At 44.3% G+C, this 21,806-nt stretch overlaps 2 protein-coding genes across 3 annotated transcripts; both read right to left on the bottom strand.

Annotated features, from left to right (window-relative positions):
* Positions 1-884: 884 nt before the first annotated feature.
* Positions 885-5,897, bottom strand: itpripl2 (ITPRIP like 2). The gene has a single exon (XM_076266227.1). It carries the CDS (start codon positions 5,280-5,282, stop codon positions 3,786-3,788), a length of 1,497 nt encoding a protein of 498 aa, XP_076122342.1. The 5' UTR covers positions 5,283-5,897; the 3' UTR covers positions 885-3,785.
* Positions 5,898-13,778: 7,881 nt separating this feature from the next.
* LOC143102559 (NADPH-dependent 3-demethoxyubiquinone 3-hydroxylase, mitochondrial-like) lies at positions 13,779-21,806 on the bottom strand. Of its 2 annotated transcripts, none has more exons than XM_076266228.1 (6): positions 21,619-21,805; positions 21,147-21,328; positions 20,730-20,844; positions 19,987-20,126; positions 14,484-14,552; positions 13,779-14,030 (listed from the first exon to the last, which is right to left on the bottom strand). In XM_076266228.1, the coding sequence occupies exons 1-6, from the start codon at positions 21,713-21,715 to the stop codon at positions 13,953-13,955; spliced, it is 681 nt and encodes a 226-aa protein (XP_076122343.1). In that variant the 5' UTR covers positions 21,716-21,805; the 3' UTR covers positions 13,779-13,952. The 2 variants fall into 2 exon arrangements, with proteins under 2 accessions (XP_076122343.1, XP_076122344.1); XM_076266229.1 differs by lacking the exons at positions 13,779-14,030; positions 14,484-14,552 and adding exons at positions 18,615-19,262; positions 19,349-19,400 and having other exon boundaries at positions 21,619-21,806.

Genomic DNA, 21,806 nt, shown 5'->3' on the forward strand with positions numbered 1-21,806 from the left:
GAGATTCCAGTGAAGGTCTAATATCGCCCCCTGGTGGTAATCTCATTGCTGTGTGGCTATGAAATTCTCATTTGTGCATGGCTCTAAAACCACTGAGGGCTCTGCCAAGCATGTGGGTGAAAAAAGTGGTGCTTGTGAAGAACACGACAGTAGTTTCTGTGAGTGTAGTCTTGACCTGAGGCACTGTGATCCACACAAACGCATCTACACAAATACAAGACAGCCCAGGGTTTGGCCACTGCTTAGACAGATCCTTAGCAAGAAAACAGCACGTCTGTACAGTTATAAATACACCATGGTTTATACCACAATACAAATGAACTCCACATAGCTGGACGAGACATTGTGTATAGAGTTATATGTCAGAGGAGAATGTCATGTAAAGAGGAGAAGAAGAGAGAGAGAGAGACAGAGAGAGCAGAACAGGCTTACTTCCTGCCATGTGGCTGACTTACCATATGGTACACTTCCTGTTCCGTATTTGAAAGACTGCCGCAGATGCTCTGAGCTGCAGCAGTAGATGTTTCAGGCCTCAGTAGAGTGCTATTGCCACATAACTCAAAACATCCCATCTCTGAACGCACTTCATGCACTGATGAAAAGCAGTTCGGGATCACTGGTGCAACTGTAGAAATGTTGATCATGTTTGTTTACATTCTTTATTTATTTTGAACTAGTTTCGTGCCTGTGACTGATTCACCTTCTCTTTGGATAGATCTTTTGCAATTTACACTTTTCCTGATAGGGTAAACAGTATTGATTGATACAGTTGTATAATGTATATACAGTCAGACCTAAGGTATTCAGTAGTTACTTTTGTCCAAAGCAACTAAACTATTTCATGAAATAAGATATATAAAGGATGCACCAAACACTAATTAAAAATACAATCAATTTATTTCAAGTCACATATGGGCAGAAAAGTACACAATTATATATATACATAGGTCCTCTTCTGATTCTCTGTACATCAAGTACAGTATGTAGTTTACTTAAGGCTTTTTTACCTGTAATAATATAAATATACATTCAAACCCATATGATCGTGACTGTTTTATAAATCTAAAGCATCTTCTTTTGCACAGGATGTAACATTCTGGGGTTCCGCATTTGATTTTCTCTTCTGCTTTTAGACCATGCAACCATGCAGTTCCGAACAATGTGGCAGTATGGTCAAACAGTGGTGCCAACAACTGGGAAACAATCTATTCCCTAAAGAGCAAAAGCCCTTCAAACAAATTTGCCCCATAGTTGGAGGTTATCTGGAAATGTGCTTATTGTCTGGATCTAAATCTACAGGTTCAGACAGGCATGGGTAGATTGTGTGTGTGTGTGTGTGTCACATATGGGAAGGTCTGGCATTCACTAGAAATGACACATCCCCCAAACATGCTGGTGCACATACAACACACATAAACAGAAACACTCCATAGACACAGGGATATATAATGCAATAAATTACACACACACACACACACACACACACACACACACACACACACACACACACACACACACACACACACACACACACACACACATGCACTGGTGGTGGTGGTGGTAATGTGAAACAGATGCCACAAAGAATACAGATATCATACAGAAATACACACAGCCACAAACTGACTGCACAATCACCAGAATCACCCAGTATTCTCTCTCTCTCACACACACACACACATACACACACACACACACACACACACACACACACACACACACATAGGAGCAGCAGCGACAGATCTATAAGCCTGTGTTTGCCTGGCGAAGCCAGTGGGAACAGCAATGCAATCAACCTCCCCTCTCCGTCCAACAAACCAGCCACCCGACCAATCACAAGGGGCAAATGACTCCGGGACGAGGTCTGCGGTTGTCATGGAAACTTGAGCGCCTGCTGCGTGAGGTGCGTCTTGGTGGAGTGACAGACACACACGTGCACACAGATGTTAGGATTACATAAAGCACAATACCACACTGAGCCACACTGCTGCATGGACCGAAGGGACAGAAGTCACCACATATATCAATCTGAACGCATCTGAAGTGATACGGGTCTAGCTTTCACAACCATGCCAGTAAACGGTTAACCATGAATGTGCTTACCATGTCTCTCTGGGCTGCTGTGCCCACACACACACACACACACACACACACACACACACACACACACACACACACACACACACACACACACACACACACACACACACACACACACACACACACACACACACACACACACAGGTTGTGAAAGGAAGTTTCACCCTCACCTCAAAAACTATAAGGGGGTTTGTGTGACTGCATGAGAGCAGAAAATAAGACAGTTGCTGAAGCCTATTTAAATGTTACACAAGTACACAGCATATTCAAGTAGACACAATATTCACACAAAGGCCATGGCTTCATTTCTCATTTGATTACACTACTAATCTTCCACAATTTCTCTACAGTATAAAGGAGCTAACCTAGTGAGAGCCTTTCCTCTACACACACACACACACACACACACACACACACACACACACTCACAATTCATAGGCTATCATCGCCCCTACACCATGGCAGACTCAGAGGTGAGTTGGGACCATCTGAGTCATGGTGGTGTTTAGACCAAGGGGAGTTGTTTTCCTGTGTCTCTCTGCCCACGAACAATACACACATAATGGGCAGGAACCATGACATCATGGGGACTGTGAGACTGTGAGTAAATCTGTCTTCAGGTGTGTGTGTGTGTGTGTGTGTGTGTGTATGGGAAAGAGAGAGAGAGAAACACATTCTTGCACATATAGAAACACTATGCTGACCTTTGAACCCCAGTCTTCCAGCTGCATAGGGACCCCTTGTTTAACAGAAAGGCCCTAAGCAGCTACCACTAATTACCAACTAAATCATTCTGCTTTAACAGTACCATTCAGGCTACTTCCGCTGAAATGTATTATCTTGTGCCTGAAACAGCTGATTAAAAAGAGCATGGCTTTTGTGTATTCCTTCATGTTTCCCAAATGCAAACAGCAATTATATCAACAAAGCTGGAATGTATCCTGTAATTAGTTTGCCCTGATCACCAAGATAAATAAGGTACAGTACAAAAACAACTGCTACATACTGTAACAACATGCATATTGCGACATAAGAAAAAGTGGCAGGTACTGACTCCTCTGCTGTACCTGGGAAGCTTACTTTGTGCATCTATACATTCAAGACAATCTTTGATCAGCAGAACGATCATCATTTTTGAACCTTTGGTTTGGAACCCCAAAAGAAATATAGGGCTGTTCCCTCCCAAATGGAAAAGGTCTGTAGAAAACACACAAGAATCACACTTGTCATGTACTTGCATGTTAAATCTGTGGTAAATCGGTGGTAAAGAACTTGCACATTTAAATGGCATAATGCCCTTTAACATGCAAGGTAGGTATATAAAAATAAACAACTAAAATATTTTTTTTTCTATGTAACTGTATAAAAACACAGCAATATGTCTATGCTAAAACACTTTCATCATATGAATTTTACAGACTTTTTCCAAATGGACTGTTTCTTTAATGATATATAAGGCACCTGTGTTTGCTGATAAATATTCCATAAAACATAATGGTTGTATCTACCAGTGCAAAAAACAAAATCAACATTATCACTTAATGAGATCATTGTTTGGCATTATAAATGTCTGCAAACATAAGTCTGAACATAGAATAATTGCCCTGAAGTAAGGAGCCAGTCCCTGGACCCTGGGTAATAGATATTGCTGTTAGATTCATTGGGAGTGGTGTTGTAGAGGCTCCTCACTCGGCCTCTATGTGTTTGCAGTGCAGACCCCTGCCTAGACTGCTTCTCTGGGGCCGCCCCAGTCGGATAAGCCGGTGCAGGTGCGCCCAGGTGTAGGACAGCCGCGCCGCCACCAGCTCCAGGGAGGCCGCGCTTACCCCCTCCCACAGGTTGGCCAGCGGCGTATCCTTCAGCAGCTTGGGCATTGCCACGGACTCGGGGAGCAGGCCCACGTCGCCCCCGAGGAACAGGTGCCTCAGGGTGCAGTTCTGCAGGCTCTCCCTCAGGCTCCTCAGCAGGTCCTCTAGACGGTCCACCAGGTGGCGGTCTTCCCAGGCCTCGGCGGGCGTGCTGAAGAGCAGCCGCAGCCAGGCGGTTTTTAGGGCGTAGGAGGACAGCGCCCCTTTCCACTCGGCGCGGGCCTGGTTGTCCAGCGTCTGACCCCCTAAATCCCGCACCTCCTTGGCCAGCTGGAGGACCTTGAGGTGGCAGGAGCCGGCGGGGAGACGTCCCTTCAGGAGACCCAGCAGACGCTGCTCCTGCTTGGGGAAGTAGACGGCCCACAGGTCCTTGCCCGGGTGGCGCGGGTCCGACGTGGGGACCAGGAAGGCCGAGTCGCCCAGGGGGAGCGCGGGGATGAGCCGCACGCCCATGGAGATGTGGCAGCAGACGTAGTCGGAGCGCGGCGTCAGGCGGAGCTGCACGCGCTGGTCCTCGCCAAGCGACAGGCTCAGGGCGCAGCGCTGCTCGAAAGGGTAGCGCACCGTGGCCAGGCAGCGCTGGGCGGCCGGGTAGAACCAGCGCAGCACGCAATCCGGGCTGAGGCGCTGGACGCCAGCTGGCGCGTGCACGCGCAGGAAGCCCTCAGCGAACGCCCGGTGCCGCCGCGTCCAGTCCGAGCGCCGCGGCGTCTCCAGAGCGACCATCGGCGGCCCGTCGGGGCGCTCGGCGAACACCACCGGGTCCAGAGTGAGCCCGCGAGGAAGCCGCAGCGGCACAAGGATGTCGAAGCAGTCCGGCGAGCCCACCTTGTGCTCCTCGTACGAGCTCCCGATCTGCACGTGATCGCCGCGAAATGCCAGGGAAGATTCCGGGGGCCCGTCGCTGCGGCCCACCCTCACCAGCTCGCTGACCAGCTTGGCCACGTGCGCCTTGCTGTGGCCCAGGACGTGGGGCGAGAGGCGCACCTCGCGCTCGTAGTACTCCTCCAGCAGCTCGCGCCGGGCACGTCCGTGGCCCTCCAGGAGCAGCGTCCGGCCCAGACCCCTCCTCCCCCCGCCGCCCTCGGGCCCGCGGGCGCAGTGCCGGAAGAAGAAGTAGCAGAGGGCCAACGCCAGCACGTACTTGAGCAGCGACAAGGGCCCGAGGAGGAGGGCCTGGGGGTCCTGGCAGCCATCGCCCACTGAGGTGTCCGGTACGTTCCGGAGGGTGAGGTGATGAAGCAGCAGTAGGACCACCAACACGCAGCTGAGCAGAGGCCAGAACACACGAAGGTTCAGCGTGTAAACACTCATCCTCCCCTACACACACACACACACACACACACACACACACACACACACACACACACACACACACACACTCACACACAGACACGCAGGTCCTTCCAACCAGGCTGTGAGTGGGAGTATGGTGAGTAGTCCGAGCAGGCTAGCCCATCCTGACTATGACCAAGAGCTGCCAGCGGTGAACAAGCCAGACTGTTTCTCTTCTCCTCTGTCCACTCCGTGTTGATAAGTGCCCAGTGTTGAAGCAGTTCTTTTAAATTTTCTCTCTTTTTTTCTTCCTCCTCTTCTTTTTCTTCCTCCTCTGTTTGTCTTTGCTTCCCTCTTTTCCAGTTGTCCTTTCCTCGTGTCGGAGGGGGGGGTGAGGTGAAAGTTCGCGCTGTAGTCTCTCCACAGCTGGGTGATGCAGTCCAACTAGAAGTCCAGAGACGCGTCGGGATGTTTGAAAATCCCCCCCTTTGGAGTGGCGGGCCCTTTGAGAACACACGACTGAGATAGAGAGAGGGAGGGAGAGAGTCTGTGTGTGTGAGAGAGAGAGAGAGAGATAGAGAGAGAGCGAGAGAGCGGCTTTCTGACTGTGCTCGGAGGAAATGCCAAACTCTTGAGAGAGGAATTTGAGTTTTAAAAAAAGAGAGCAGAACTCCGAGACTAAACTCCGTCCTCCTCCCTCCACCCCCTCCCTCTCGTCTTAAAGAGATACACACACGCACGCACAGACACAGACAGCCCAGTCGAGCCACTCACGGACAAGCACACGGATGCCTTTACACTGAGAAGTGCTCACTAACACCCATCCATATATTACACAATGCACATACACAGACGGAGCAGTGACTTCCTCTTTGGCCTCAGTCATTCCCAAACACAATCACTGTCTGTGTTTCTGGTGGTCATGCATATCCGAGTGACCTAACTTCTGGTGTCCAGAGGCATCTTCCCCTCAGGCATAATTAGCTCAGGCCACAGCTGCCCAGATTGATCAACTACTCAACACACTATCGATCAGCTGGATCAGCAGGTCAAGCCAGTGCACCCCCCTCCAATGGTCAAAGGCCATGTGTCCAGAAATAGTGTCCAGTAAAACAGCTGGCAGGCTCATGGATCCCACAGAGGTGTACCTACACGACAAGCTGACCGGCTGAGGTAAAGGAGCATCTGGGGCCAACCCTGGAAAAAGCTCAGAGAAGCAATTACAGTGCAGCCCATGACATCAGTAAAGGCGTTGACCCTATAAAACTTAACATGTGCTTATTGAGCCTCTCATCGAGGGTGTAACACATTCCGTCTCACGAAAACAGACATGTATTCACCGACACACACACACACACACACACACACACACACACACACACATACACACACACACACACAAACAGAGAGAGAAAGAGAGAGAGAAGTCTGCTTCCACAGTAACAACTCTGTGCTTCTGTTGACCTGCACCCACCCTGTGCCTTCACGCACGACTGCGGAGAATGTCCCTCTCTGACCCTCCTCCAACGCAAAGCCGTCCAAACTCCAGCCTGACCAGGGCCTCTATTCTCTGGGCTAGTGTACACTGACCAGCAGACCACTGCACTGGACACTGAAGTCTTTTGTGTTTTCATCCAGCCCCCACGGGCAGAATGAGCAGCCAGAATAACTCTTCCAAAAGACAAAAAAAAAAAGCTGACAGACGAGGACTAAAAGAGGACAAAAAAGGTGACAGACGAGGACTAAGCTAGACAGACAAGTTTCTTTAGAAGGAAAGATTACAGCCTTCCATCTTTAGGATTTGCATGTAAGCAAACAGTGGATGTAAGCTCATGCAAAGACCACAGACGGACAGCTGGGAGAAGAGGTGTCACAGCAGGACAGCCAAACCGCCCGCTCCTTCAAATAAAGAGCTGGACAGGAAGACGCCCATACAAACACCCACACCACACACACACACACACACACACACTAAGGTTTTCAAAACAAACAATCTCGGCTGGATGGACGCAGGTGTCAAACGCAAGAAGAAGACCAAACACGCAAACACAGCCACCTGGCCTTCTGTCGCATAAACCTGTTGACCCCCAACAAGCAACTGGAGAAATGGGCACACTCAAAACAGCATGACCTACATCAGTGTGTATGCTCTCCTTCTCATGGTTACGTGGTATATTCTCATGCGGTCACTGTATTTACAGCATCGGAAAACAGTGTTTACTTTAAGCAATGGCAAAAGAAAAGGAAAACACGCAGAAGGAGAGAGACAGAGAGAAATAAATTCTAAAGGAGATTTGCAGTAGTGTTTCTTTGACCCTCACACCCTCTATTTATCACAGCAGGTCTATTTTTGTCCTGCCAAACACAGCTCAATCTCATTCACACTCAACCCCCCCTAACCCACCCCCACCTTAAAAATAAATATCAGTATCACACTTCCCAAGGCTTCAGTCTGTGTGTGCGTGTGTAAAGTTTACAAAAAGAGGATCTCAACATTTTCCCCTTGGGTGCCCCAGCATGTGCTGTGTGTCTCGTTGTCAACATGAGCCTGAGGGTGTGTGTGTGTACATGTATGTGTGTGTGTGTGTGTGTGTGTGGGTATGTGTGTGTGTGTGTCTCTCTCTCTCTCTCTCTCTCTCTCTCTCTTTGTGAACATAAGCCTGAAGGTGTGTGTGTGTGTGTGTGTGTTTGGGATGCTTGTGGAGCATAAGTGGCTTTCCAGCTCTTCCAGACACGCTTGGTTCCACTCACATCCCATGACTCTCAAACACTTGAGTCACTGAGGTCTCACACATAACACACACCACACTCCCATGCGTTCTCCTAAAAAAAAAGCATACTTTCCGACCGTGACCCTGCTCCACAACAGCTAAGCTTGACCGACTGGCTAGAGCAAGGCCGTAGTCATGATGTCAACATTGGGGGGGACCAAATCTGTGGTGGGGTCTGAGGGACCCCCAAACAGAATTTCAATACATTTCCTACCATGCAAAAATATTATTAAAAATCACAAACAAGTCGTTAGTTAGGTCAGTCAATTAGGTTATTCCAAACATTTGACGGACACTAGCCTATGCCCCCCCCCCGTGAGTTTTGTGAAAAGAGAAGGGTGGAGAAGAAGCAACTTCACTGGTCCATCCTAAATATCTTATGATAACCTCTATATTACACAGAATGTGGTTCTTTGACTTATTACTTACACCTGAAGCCTTAGACTCATAGGTTTGGAGCCTAATAAGATTTTGTCTTTTAATTTAGATTTTATTATGCTGGCGGCTAATCACACAATTTTAACGTAGTTTGAAAGGGACAGGATTCAGGAATAGGCTACTAAGACAGGCCCCTCTTCTGTCTGACTCACCTCATGTTACCCCTGTATGCATTATAGACTGGCTTCTGACAGAAATGACGTTTTGTGCCAACATGTAGAAACACTAGGCCTACTACAGCCTTTAATTGGTGAATGGAGGTGCAAATTCCTTTCTTTGGTTATTGTCCGCGATTCACTAACTGTAGGCTATCACGTATTGTAAACGTCACCACATTTGATCACGTTTTGCCTGCATGGATGCGCGATTGAGTGCGCATCTAAATAATATGCAAGATGCAACAATCATTTCTAAGAGGCCTATACATGGTAATTTCTGGCATTACTACTAGCATATGAATGCATTATTTATGTTGAAAGATGTGAAAGAAATGACACAGGCTTGCACAAATTCATCATTTAAAACAAAACGTTTCACTTTCGCTATCATTGCGAGAATAGGCTACAATATGGAAAATGTTCCCTTTCAGTCTGATCGGCTCCAAACATGTATGGGATTTCCTTAGCCTGTGCTACACCTTTCCAAGAAGTTTTGTGAAAATTTTACCGGTAGCTTTTGCGATATTGTTGACAGCCCTACCTCACCGCAGTAGGGTGCAGTAAATGGAAGCTTTTGATAGCGCACGCCACTAACGAAAAACGGAAAATCACCAGGACAAACCACTCAGGGGTGTAGGCTACTCTGGAACCATAGGTCACTAATTTGTGCGTTATTTACGTTTGATTACATTTCAGATACGTGTTGGTTTCCTGTAGGCCTAGTATAGCGCTTTATTCTTTCTTTATTTTTCTATGTCCGAATATTGGGGGGGGGGGGGGGGGGGGGACATTTTGGTCATATTTGAATATTGTGGGGAAACGTCCCCCTCAATGTCTATGGTGACTACGGCCCTGGGCTAGAGAGCTTCATGTAAGATACACTTCAGATATTCTGTACCGCACAGTGGAAAGATGTTTTCGTGGCCGTTCAGTGGAAGAGGAAGCTGGCCCACCAGGAAATGCTGACTGAGTTGCTCACTCTCAACAAATCACCACTCGCGGACGGTAGGTCATGGCTGTTGTGTGTAATTGCTTTGAGGATACGGGTCCAGGACCTCACTATCTGGTTACTGCTAAGCAAGTACAGCAGCAAGGGCTTTTTTAAACCTCAGGGCTGTTTTCTTGTTTCTCTCTGTTATGAAAAAAGGGATTATTCCATGGACAGAGAGGCAGCAGAACAGTCCCTTGATTTGAGTTTCAAGCGCACCAGTGCCAAGTCAGTGCTCTCTGTGTCTTGAATAAGTCTACGTGAAACCGAAACCGAGATATATAATCTAACCAGAGATTTCTTCTAAATATCTGTTTGCTATTTCTGTTCACCCACAACCTGTAACAAGAGCTTCACAAAGTTTTGTTTTGACTTTGTAGTATTTATTGAACTGCTATCCTATTACCAAACACACACAGTATACTGAACAAATAATATAAACTGCCAAAGTTGCTGCGTTGCTGCGCTGTTACACAGCGATTGCATCAGTTTCTCTCCCACTCACCCTCTCCCTCTCTCCCTCACCCTCCCCTTTTCTCTCCTTCTCTGTAACGGGACGGATGAACAGCCCCTCCAGTGCCAAACTACCCAGAGCGGCCTCCACAATGTGTGTGTGTGTGTAAGTGTGTAAGCGAGCGGGAGGGAGAGAGAAACACACACAGACAGAGACAGTTAGACACAGGGGAAAGAGTGGACACGTTGGAGTGAATGAATGAAGTGGCCAGTGTTGAGTGTGTGTAATATAATATAAGTTGCGAATGAGCGACGTGCAATGTGCTGTGATGTTCAAGGCGACAGTCTGCGATTCTAATCCCATACTTTTTGTCAAATTAATTCCTCTGGACAATTCTCAAGCTGTCCATTCATCGTGTACTCTCACAAAAACGCTGGTATTCACACAGTCCTGGCATTGTGAATGGGAGACCAAGTGGCCAATCAGCATTGTCTCGGAAGCGACAGTTGCAGTTTGAAATCTCAAATATCAACAACATTTTGCCAAAATGGCAGATTTTGCTTTTAATGACTGTGCGTACGTGCAGTATAAATGTGTGTGTGTGTGTGGGGGGGCCAGTGGTGGCTCTCTTTGGAGTGAGTCGGGAGGAGCCACGGGCCAGGAGCCGCCGTTGAGATTGAATCCCACAAGAGAGTCCTAACGGCCGGCCCGGCGACTATCCCTTCAGATGACATACAGATTAGGTCATGGGAACTGGAGCGAGAAAAGTGAGGGAGGGAGAGGAAGATGGTAGGAAAGAGTGGGAAAGGAGGAGAGAGAGACCAAGGCAGAGAGAGAGAGAGAGAGAGACATAGATAAGTCCTACATGAGAGACCACTACTCCAGCTGGCCAGCTTGCGTGGGCACCAGTGTGCAGATCAGGTTACACGTGTGTTATCAGAGTGACCACCCACGCTCTGTGCTCCCTCTCCTCCTGCAGGCGGTGTGTAAACATGGCACACTTTCCCCCCTCAGATTCACTCTGATGTCAGGAGCTTAGGCATGTCTCAACTGAAAGCCCATCTGACAATCCAGATCAGGCATTTTTATACCACAGCTCAGTTCAAGGAGTTTCAACTACCAACGTTCAGTCCCACACGGTTACAAACATGCTGTTGAACGCTGTGGGGCACAAACGTATGGCCAACCAATCTGCATGGAATTTATGCCTTCATCAGCCTACGCCCAAGTTAAAGAGTCAAATTAGCCACGGTAGTACAACTGTACTGGTACAACTTCTGTGCTTCTTAGACCAGGCACATTCATACCCCACTGCCCTCTGGTGTCCAAAAACCTAAAAACATTTTCACTGATGGTCAAATCTAGGGTCAAGAGTTTTGGTGCATGCTGTTTTGGTTCTTTTGTTGGGCATTCAGGCTACCGGTGATCAGGGCTGGGCAAAAATACATCAAAATGTATTTTAAAGTATCAAATACCCTAATTTTAAGTGCATGAAAATAAACTACAAAATAGAGTAGCCACACCATGTATCAAAATAAAATACTGTATTTTTGTATTTTCAATATACTAAAAATACTTCTTAAAAGGAGCATGAAATCAGTTTGCAAACTTTCCATATCTGTCCATTTAATCTATTCCTTCGTCAGTACACGGACTCAAGTGTTGATTAAGTGGACAGTGTTTGAGAGCAACAGCTTTTCTCTGCCTACAAGACATGCCATCTGCAAACAATCAACAGATCAACAGCTGACCTGCCTGTTACATCATAGCCTAAATACTGTATCAGAGATGTACTCAAAAAGTCACAGCTGGGCCCCAGCCATGGCGCAACTGGCTGGGGCACCTGCACTGTACGCCGGCGACCCGGGTTCGATTCCCGCCCCGTGGTCCTTAAGGATCCCTCCACGACTCTTTCTCCCTCTCACTTCCTGTCACTCTCCACTATCCTGTTGCATTAAAGGCATAAAAGCCCAAAAAATATTTTTTTAAAAGTCACAGCTGAACTTACAAACTAAGCACTAAACCTATTGAGAGCCCAAAAACTAACCACTGAACCTATTGAGAGCCACAGAATGTATGAATGAATATAACCCAATGTAGTTCTATTACCTTAAAATAACAACATCAAGCTCATGGTACACTGACATATAATATGGAGAATGAAGTCTCTGACATTGTCAGTGCATGCCCAGGATGCTTAATACTGCTTTAGGTGATACATGAGGCAACTTCATGAGCAGGGCATGTCTTCTGATCGGATGATCATGTTAATTTGCCTACTGATTAAAGTTCTCAAGAAAAATAAGTTGGCCAATATCAAAGTGACCATGCCAGAACAGCAACTCAGGAAGACTGCTGATGTGTATCATCAGCTTTGTGTATCATCAGAGGACACATACACATCACAGTCAAAGTTGTTCCAAAGATCTACCAAAAACAGGCAAACTTATACGTGTGGGTGAGAACGTAAGGTAAGGTTGAGTGAGTGGGTTTGTGTGAGAGAGGGAGTGTATTGTGTGTGTGTGTGTGTGAGTAAGCTACATGTTACTCATCTTGCACTGGATAATCTTTCTGAATCACAATATTCTGATCACAACAAGCCTGGGCAAATTACTAAGTCAGCCCCAGTCAGAGGCCACGTTCATTGTTTTGCACTGTATGATGTCATCACATCACCAAAAGTATTGTTTTTACCAAAAATATTTGGCAGTATTTTTAAAATACAAAAATACATACCTATAAAATATTTTAATAAAAAATACGGAGACATTTTCTTCAACCCAATACATTTGTATTTGAAATTTGTATTTTAAATACATGTATCATAAATGCTGCCCACCGCTGCTGGTAATGCACTTAACGTTTAGCAGGGCCTTTAGGGATCCCAGGTACAACACGCCGCGTGTTGAGACTGCTGCCAATTGTGCATTGTTGTAATAACCCACGTCATGTTGTGTAGTGCTAAATAGGCTTGGTTGTCGATTGGTCATTTATCGTAACACTCCCAATTATCACCACTTTTGTTCGAAAAATGGTCATGGTAAAATGTCATTTTTTGGTATATGGCTAATTTAGATACACCTATGGTGTGGGTGCTTGCGTTTCTTTAGGAATCCGCCGTCTTGGTTTGTATAGAAATGGATATTAAGTGACACATGCACGCATGCCGGCGGAAATACGGGGCCGACGGTAATAGGGGGAGTTCCGATATATATAAAAGATCCTTGATTACTCCGCTTAACCCTTTCTTTATATATATTTGGGGCTTTAATGCTTAATGATAGGACAGCGTAGAGAGAGACAGGAAGCAAGTGGGAGAGAGAGTTGGGGTGAGATCAGGAAATGACCCGGGCCGGGACCCGTGTCTCCATGGATCCGAATATGGTACTGGAGCTGTAACCAGTTGCGCCACAGCGCTCCCTCGTTTTCAGGCCTCTTCTCTTGATTCCACTAAGTGCCTCTTTAGCATTTACACTCTCACTTGGAGGAAGGAGGACTATTCAATAAAATGGTTGTAGGGTGCTTGTGCTTTTCCCATACAAAAATTCCAGACTTTTCCAAATTGGTTAGTTTTTGTTTAAGATCTGTACTTTTGTAGTTTTTTTTCTGTATATCATGGTGAGCAGGAACCTATTAACCTTGACTTTTTCAAAGACTGTCATCCAAATATCCAAATTTGTCCAGGTATTGCGAACAATAATAGTACCGTAATAGGACAAACGTAAAAATATTTAGCACACTTTATCAAAGATAATTTAGGTCATTTAATGTACCCCACACATAATGGCAAACAAACTTCAATAGAAACAACTTCTTTAGGAGCAATCCAAAACCATATTTACAGAATGAAAAAAAAACTAGAGTCTTTTGGTTATTCCTTTTCAAAGACAACTCTGAGATCTAGACGCGCTCAGAGACGTAAATCGCTGCTTTGCATCCAGCCTGTATCACATTCTTCAAAAGCCAGTAGCCAGGGACCTGTAATATAGACAAACCAGTTAATCTTCTCTCATAGCACTCTTCTAGAGAATAATTCTCTGTAATTAATTGAACTGTACAAAAACAAGAAAAGCAACCAGGAAAACCAAAACTGGCAACAGCATACGTCTGCCTATAATTAATTCTTAACCCTAAAAGAAACAAAATAACCTTCAACGTGTAAAAGTGTATCATGTTTTTAAATGGTAGATAATTAGAAATGCTTCTCTGCAAGATGCATTTGAAAGAGAGAACAAACAGATGTTCATCTGTGAGTTGGAAATATTTTTTCTTGCGAGTGGTTGTTGAATTTCAAGGATTCAAGTGTAAACAAAAGGGTCTGTTGATTGTTGTGTATGTAAAAGGCTTGGAAAACCATGATAAACAAGTGTACAATAAAAAACTGCCTTTGATGAAAAAAAAAAAACATTTGACACACAGCACACAACTTACAGATTCAGCATCATGCTCCAGTCCAGTGTCATGATGTTCCATTTCATCATCACGGAATTCCTTTATCATCTTTAAAAGAACAGAAGAAAAGTTAATCTTCCACACACTATTGCATACGGTGTGTCAGGCAACTGGGAAGTGGCAAAGTTCCCATTTCAGAACTTCCCACTTATAAGTTGAGAGTGTTTACTTGACAACAACAAACTGGCGACGTTTATAATGTTCGTAGGCTAGGAAGCCAGAAGGCCAACGTCACATAGTTACACAGTAGTAAACTAGGAAGTACTGTTTAACATCACGAACACCTGTGCTTATGAGCATATCGTAAATAAACAATGAAGTGACTTATTTGCAAATGGAACAACTTTCATCTTTCATTGTGTCTAGTGACAAAACGTTCTCCTGAGAGCTTTCAAAGAGCTCCCACTTTGATTTCCCAATTTAACGGACATTCAGGAGTGACGTTGCCACTCAAAAGTGGGACTTTTCCCACTTCCCAGTTGCTCATGAACACAATAGCATCTGAAAAAACACACCACACTGCTGTTCTGTAACCCATTATCGCCATCTAGTGGGAACTTACATTTCTTCTGAACCATTCAGCGTTAACTCATTTTTGAGATATAAGATTGTGGCACAGGTAACAATGATTACCACTCATAGCTGAAGGTAATATCAACCCACTGGTATATCTCCCACTGCAAATTAAGTCTTCTGACCTTTCCATTTATTTCTACTGCAGACAGTGAACAAGATGTGTGCAATTTTAAAGGCATTAACAGCTACATAATACCGTATACTGTATGCTCCACTAACTTGTATCAGCAGAGAGTATTTGTACAAGCCGGACTCATCGAGGTCTAGTACTGGAACATCCTCCTATGTGTTCCCGCTACCCAGTGTCTATAGTCATCTGAAATTTGTGTTCACAATCACAGCTTGAGAGATAGAAAACAAGTTCTGCAATCATTATATGTTGTTTTTTATGTCTTTTAATTTTTAATTTTTAAACACTTTTAAACTATTGCCCTTTCATGTTTTTATGTACTATTACCTTGTACTATTATGTTTGCTTTTTTATTGTTTACTTTTTCAACTATTCTTGGACTTTTGCCCTTCTATGCTTTTATTAGCTATTCCTGTTTGCTTTTGTTTATGTAAAGCACACTGAATGACCTCTGTATGAAATGCGCTATAAATAAACTTGACTTGACTTGACTTGACTACTTCTGACACTTTACATTCTAAAGTACCATTACTTTATACAGGGTTCCTACACATTTTCCATTTCAAAATTCCATACTTTTTCCATACTCAAATGTTCAAACTTCTCGGTAGATTTTTCTGACCGTATTCTAGATATTGTCAATGGAGTGTTCTACTAGCATTGTGAAGAGCTGTATAATAATGTTTATTATGACCGCCGCTAGCGAAGCTAGCGAAGCGGTCATATAGGGATTGTCAAAGTTGTTTTTTTTTTTTTTTTTTTTTTTTTTCCCGTCATCTACTTCCTGAATTTTTGGTCAACGATACCCGGGACACCGAACCACCGGGGCACATGAAATTTGGTGGGTATGTAGCCCCACTAGACTTTTACGGAAAAATTTCATTTCGTCCCCGGGGTCCACTCCCCCCCCGTGCTGGGCCCCCCGAACCGCAAAAAAAGCAGTTTTTCCTAAATAACTACCTGAACCGTGGCACCGAGGATGAAGAATCTTTTATGGTATGTTGGTCTCAAGGGCCCACATCAATCTGGCCCATAATCACTCATTTGTGATTTGCACCCTACCGGTAAAAAATGAAAATGCAATATTATTCTGCTTTAATCGTCCCTATCTTCAGTTAAGATGTTCAGAACTGCACCAAATTTTATGTGTATGATTGACCTGGCATTCTCTGGGGGTATGCCAAGTTTCGTAGAATTTCATCCATGGGGGGGTCTTTAAAAAAATAGATTATGTGTACATTTAGTGACTGTACACTCATTGGCCTGTAGATGGCGGTGCACACATATACACATGCACACACACACAGGCACCCACATACTATCGGTATTAGAACGGCTGATACATAATTACAAATTCAGTAGGATTAAAAGAAAGCCAAAATAAATATTCATCATCATCATCATGGCTGCATTTCCAGTATTGGCGATAAGTAGTCGTTTGTCCACTAGATGGCGCATCGTTGCAGTGAGACGTAATTTTGTTGGAAGTTAAACGTGGGTTGGAATACAATGGCCGCTTCCTACAAGGACTATAGTTTACCGCAGAGAACGTCTAATAAGGATAGGATGATGTTCACATGAAATGTAATTCCCATTTCTTCTTGAAGCCGAAATAAATCTGAGGATGTTTATCGGACATGCTTGGTTTTTACTGCAGGTACGTTAATCTTATAATATCAATAGGACCTAGGCAATGTTACCGTTAGCGTTGGTTGAGTGATGGAGGCCAATTTGATTGATTGCATTTGTAGAAAACTATAAATGCGGTTATACCAAGCAAATTGATAACAGCACTGTAATTGTATCTTTCGACTGTCATTTGTTGCACGTGCTACAAAAATCATTCTGTGCAATGGAAGATTTACCAACGTTACACCGATCTGATACAGTTTTGCCTACATGCGTGAGACTGAGACGCCTGTTTATTTTGTTTGAAGTGCGTGCAGGGTGTGAGAGGGGAATCGACGTGCTTTGATTCCAGCTTGGTAGTTGTAGTCTGTGAAATTAAAAAGCACGTGTGTGTGAAGTATCCAAACAATGACACCTTCATTTCATTATGGCTGCTTTAGCAACACACCATAAGCTACTGTGTAGGCTAGTGGGTCCCATTTAGAGGTGGCTACTTCATTCGCGCTTTCCTTGACTCATGGAGCTGCGTGAATTTTATTACAACTTTTCGCCACGATATGGCAATTTAAGTCCGCTTGATACTGTAAGGCTTAAGCCATTGGTTTCCAAAGGAGATTTTATTTGTGTCGCCAGCATAGCTTATTGACAATTTATGTTGTAAATAGGCCTACCTTATAAGCCTACCTGTAGCTTAAGGAAGCTAACAGCAAAGATCCTTAATATCCTTAATATTTATTAACCGTCTCTGCTAACAGCTTTCTATTAGGATCTAGTTTGTTAGTTACAGTTTTGTCATAACTCCCTGATGCATTTTTGCATTTAGAATAGCCAGAGCGTGAACAATATCGGGTGCCTATGGACTAGGCTCGCTTGGTGAACCCAGCCTGATCTGCCCGCTATTTATTTTTTGATTTCTTAAAAGATTGAGCTTGGTCTGGTGAAAGCCAGACTAGCCATGGACCTCAGTTACACAATGCAAGGGAACATGAATCAGCCTATATTTGCACGAACAATAACGGACAACAGCTCTTCAACTTTGGCCCGTTAAAATGTGTATGAACAGTCTAGCGACGCATTTCATCAAGGCCCATTTGGACATGTCAGTTATTTGCACCACTAGTAAAACAGCATTTCGTTTCAGACTACTGTTACTTAATTTGTGCATTAACAATAACGTTTCAGACTACTGTTACTTAATTTCTGCATTGACAATAAAGTATTACATGAACTAAAGATGACTAAAATCTTATGTAGAAGAAGAAACATTCACAAAAAAATCCATCCATCCAAAAATGACCTTTATTTTTGATAGCTGTTGAAAACGGCTGAGATGTTTTTGTAAATAAATAAATAAATAAACAAATAAATAAATAAATAACATTATGCTGATACCTTTTGCTTTTCCCAAATACAATGTAGCCTACAGGTGTAAGTGACCTTTCATCAATCCAGTTGCAATGGATGAACTGTGATGAACTGCCCTACTTGTGATTGTTTAGAGATTTTAAAGGTTTTATAACAATGCTACATCTTCTTTGGCTATTCTACAATCTATTCACCTTTTCAGCACCAGTAGGCTACTTTCTGTGCAGCCGCACACACACACTCAGGCATGCCAAACAAGCATACACAAAAGTTTCAAGAGTGGGGGATGGAGTAAAATATGGAGACAAATTGAAGTGTGCTTTATTTTCGCGGAACGGATGTACAGGACTGAGCGGCGGTCATATTTTGTACCGCTATGCGGTACATCTAGTTATTAACTTGTTAGCCCTCAGAAAACACTTGCCCATTGTTGGATACTTTTCGATGGGGAAGTGCTGTGTTGGAAGGTGCACTCACATTTAATACAGCATACTACATATGTTGGAGACTAGTGCACTGCTGGCAGAGGCCTCAGAAATCACCGTAAACAGTATTATTTGTTTGCAATAACAGTTTATCAGATAATGCAGTATCCATGTCTTGGTAACTTTTACAAAATCAAAAAAGTCTACCAGTGTTTTAGCCGAAAATAGCAGAGCTAGGTATAGGGCACGTGCATAGAACTGGGGTTTACGATTTGGTTTTGGTACCAGGGTCCCCTTGTGGGAGAGATTTTTTTCTGAGGACCCCCATTCAATTGTATCTTGATGAGTGCACTCAGGTCATAATAAACCATTCCTACTGTTGTGTAGCTTAAGATGTCAGTCCACATCATCAAGATAACCCCAGTTCTATGCACGTGCCCTATACCTAGCTCTGCTATTTTCGGCTAAAACAGTGGTAGTACTGTAGATGCAATAGTCTGGAAACACAAATATTTCTCCATACCCTTGTTTCTTTTTTCCATACTTATCCATACATAAATTACTAAAATCCAATTCCATACTTTTCCAGGTTTTCCATACTGTGTAGGAACCCTGTTTATACCTCACTCGAGCCTGGTTTGAAAAGGAAGAATGATGCCAGTTGGTAAACTTGGCTTGAAGGTGCTAACTGAACAACAGCAATAGAGATTCTAACTTACAGTATCACTCTCTCAGTATTATTCACGCTCCATAATGTTACCCATGGGGAAGCTGCAAAGAAAAGCTACATTTGCTCATTTCATTTCATGGCATTAGGTAAAACAAAGCTATCATTTAGCCTTTTAAGCTAAACTTATACTAAGCTTCTGTATAAGTAATCAACATTCAGCATTGAGGGTTCAGTGTATTTATCCTATTGTTGCTGCAAAGAAAATGTTTAAAGGTTACTCTAAGCAAATCACAGATAACCAAATTGCAGGACTCTCAGGGTATACTCACACTATGCCATCCGTACCGTACCGGAGTATGTTTGACCCCCAAAGTCCAGTTCGTTTGACCAGTGTGATCGCTCCGTACCGTACCCGGGCACGGTATGCTTATCCGTGCCAACGTCCACTTGAGGAGGTGGACTCGGGCACGGTACGGCTGGGCTTATGATCGAGCCTATGCAAAGACTCTAGAGCACAGCAGCTCAACCGTGCTTGGGTACAGTTTGATAGTATGCAGTGTGAGTGCGGACCAAGAACGGGAGAGAACCTTACTCCGGCATGGTACAAGTGAACCGTGCCCAGTGTGAGGTCGTCCACAGTCCCATGCATGGTATTAGTATCTGTTAGTGCTGAGGGTGCCAGCTTACCTGTAGGAGCTCAGTGTATCTGTCTGGGTCGGCCTCCATCAGAGCTCTGATCTGGCTGTTGTAGTGCTCAGAGATGCTTTCCTCTACGGCCACCGTGCAGGCCATAGCCCCCTCCTTACCAAGCAGAGCAGTCGTGGCACCTGAACACGCGCACACACACGCACGCACACACAAACAGAGAAAGAGACAGAGAAATTAATGAAGAAAGAGAGAGAGAGAAAAAGAGAATACATTGCATCAGGGGTGCCAAACATAAAGTCCCACTAGCAGATTTAATATGGCAACCCAAATGTTTTGGGTAGGCAGGGGGAAATAAAGTAGGCATTCACAGCCAGTGGTCGCTGACTATGTGTTATAAGCAATATCTCTATGATATGATCATTTAATTAAACCTAGCACTAGGAACCATCCTCAGGAAGGAAGATGCAGAAAAGGAAAAGGGAAAGACAATTGCATGATGTTAGTGTAGCCATATGCTGGAAAGAGAGAAAGGAAGGTTGGGTATTTTAAGAAAAAAAGAGTAGTACATGACAGCAGCACATGATGAACCTATATGCTTTGTGTGCTCATAAGTGGGTGTAGTAAAGGAGTAGGCCTATATCATCAAACAATAATCTGATACCCACGCAGAAAAAAGATAATGACCATGAGAATGACGACCACCACAAGGTGTTATTCCAGCAAACTGATATCTAATATATTTCCTCCATATGTTATGTATACATATGGCTCGTTAGACATACCCAGGGCATAGCCGGCAATGTTCCACAGGGGGAGAAGGGCTGTGGGGCGCACTCTGTTTTCAGCAAGGATTTCATTAAACTTGGTCAAATGCTTCTTTTCTTGGTCCCACATTTCCTATTAAGATAGAAGTATCTAATGAACCATGTAATTCATTAAAATGTAGGCTATCATTTGAGCCAAGGTCCAAAAGGTTCTAGTTACAACCACTTTGTCCAACCCAACAGGTTATTACTTCCATCACCAAATAAATTAAATTCCACAATATTTAAAGCAACTAGTCAGTTGACTGACAAGCTATGCCCAAAACGAGGTTAATTTGCCAACTTGACCATATTGATAGACATGGGAGGATCACCACTGAAATGTGTCTGTTTATCAGGTCAAGTAGGTTAAGCTGACAGTTCCAGATATCACACCTGGATCACCGGTCTGGTCTGCGTTCTGCCGAGCACGGCCATCTGACCGGCATAAATGCGATTGGCTCCGTATTCCCCAGCATGGTCAACTCTCAGCATGCGGTGCAGCATGGCCTTTTCCTCTGGGTCGCTAGACGGTGGTACCACGCTATATGGTCGTATACTAGAGACCACCACAGCAGCTGCGGTATTGCAAAAAACACATGCAGGTAATGCACATAAACAAAATAGTTTACATTAACACAACACACAACAATCTAATTCATATTTAAAGTAACCAAACGCGTAGACTATTCGCGTTTGTTTTAGCCTACAGACTGCACAGTAATGCTCAGATTTACACATTACTTGGACATAAAGATTCCTTGCTGTGAACTTATTGTGAATGAGGGGGTGTGCGTGCGTGCGTGGTGGTGGCAGTTATAAAACTGAAACAGAAGTGTTGAGTTAACCAACATTAACATTACCTTACCTGTGTTATTTAAGCATAACTGCCGTGATGTCGACGGTGCAAGACATTTTATTGTGCACTCTTGGACTAAAAGACGATGTTTAACAATTCGTTGCATGACTACAGTAGATGTGAAAGCTCTAGACAAGTCCTGAATGTCAAACGCCTCTTCCCGTTTCGCAAGACTCCATCCATCCAAGTCGCTTGTG

Source organism: Alosa pseudoharengus, unplaced genomic scaffold (assembly GCF_046254945.1).
Source record: "Alosa pseudoharengus isolate Yale_2024_CS ecotype anadromous, Long Island Sound unplaced genomic scaffold, YU_APseudo_1.1 YU_APseudo_1.1_scf_4, whole genome shotgun sequence".
NCBI lineage: Eukaryota > Metazoa > Chordata > Actinopteri > Clupeiformes > Clupeidae > Alosa > Alosa pseudoharengus.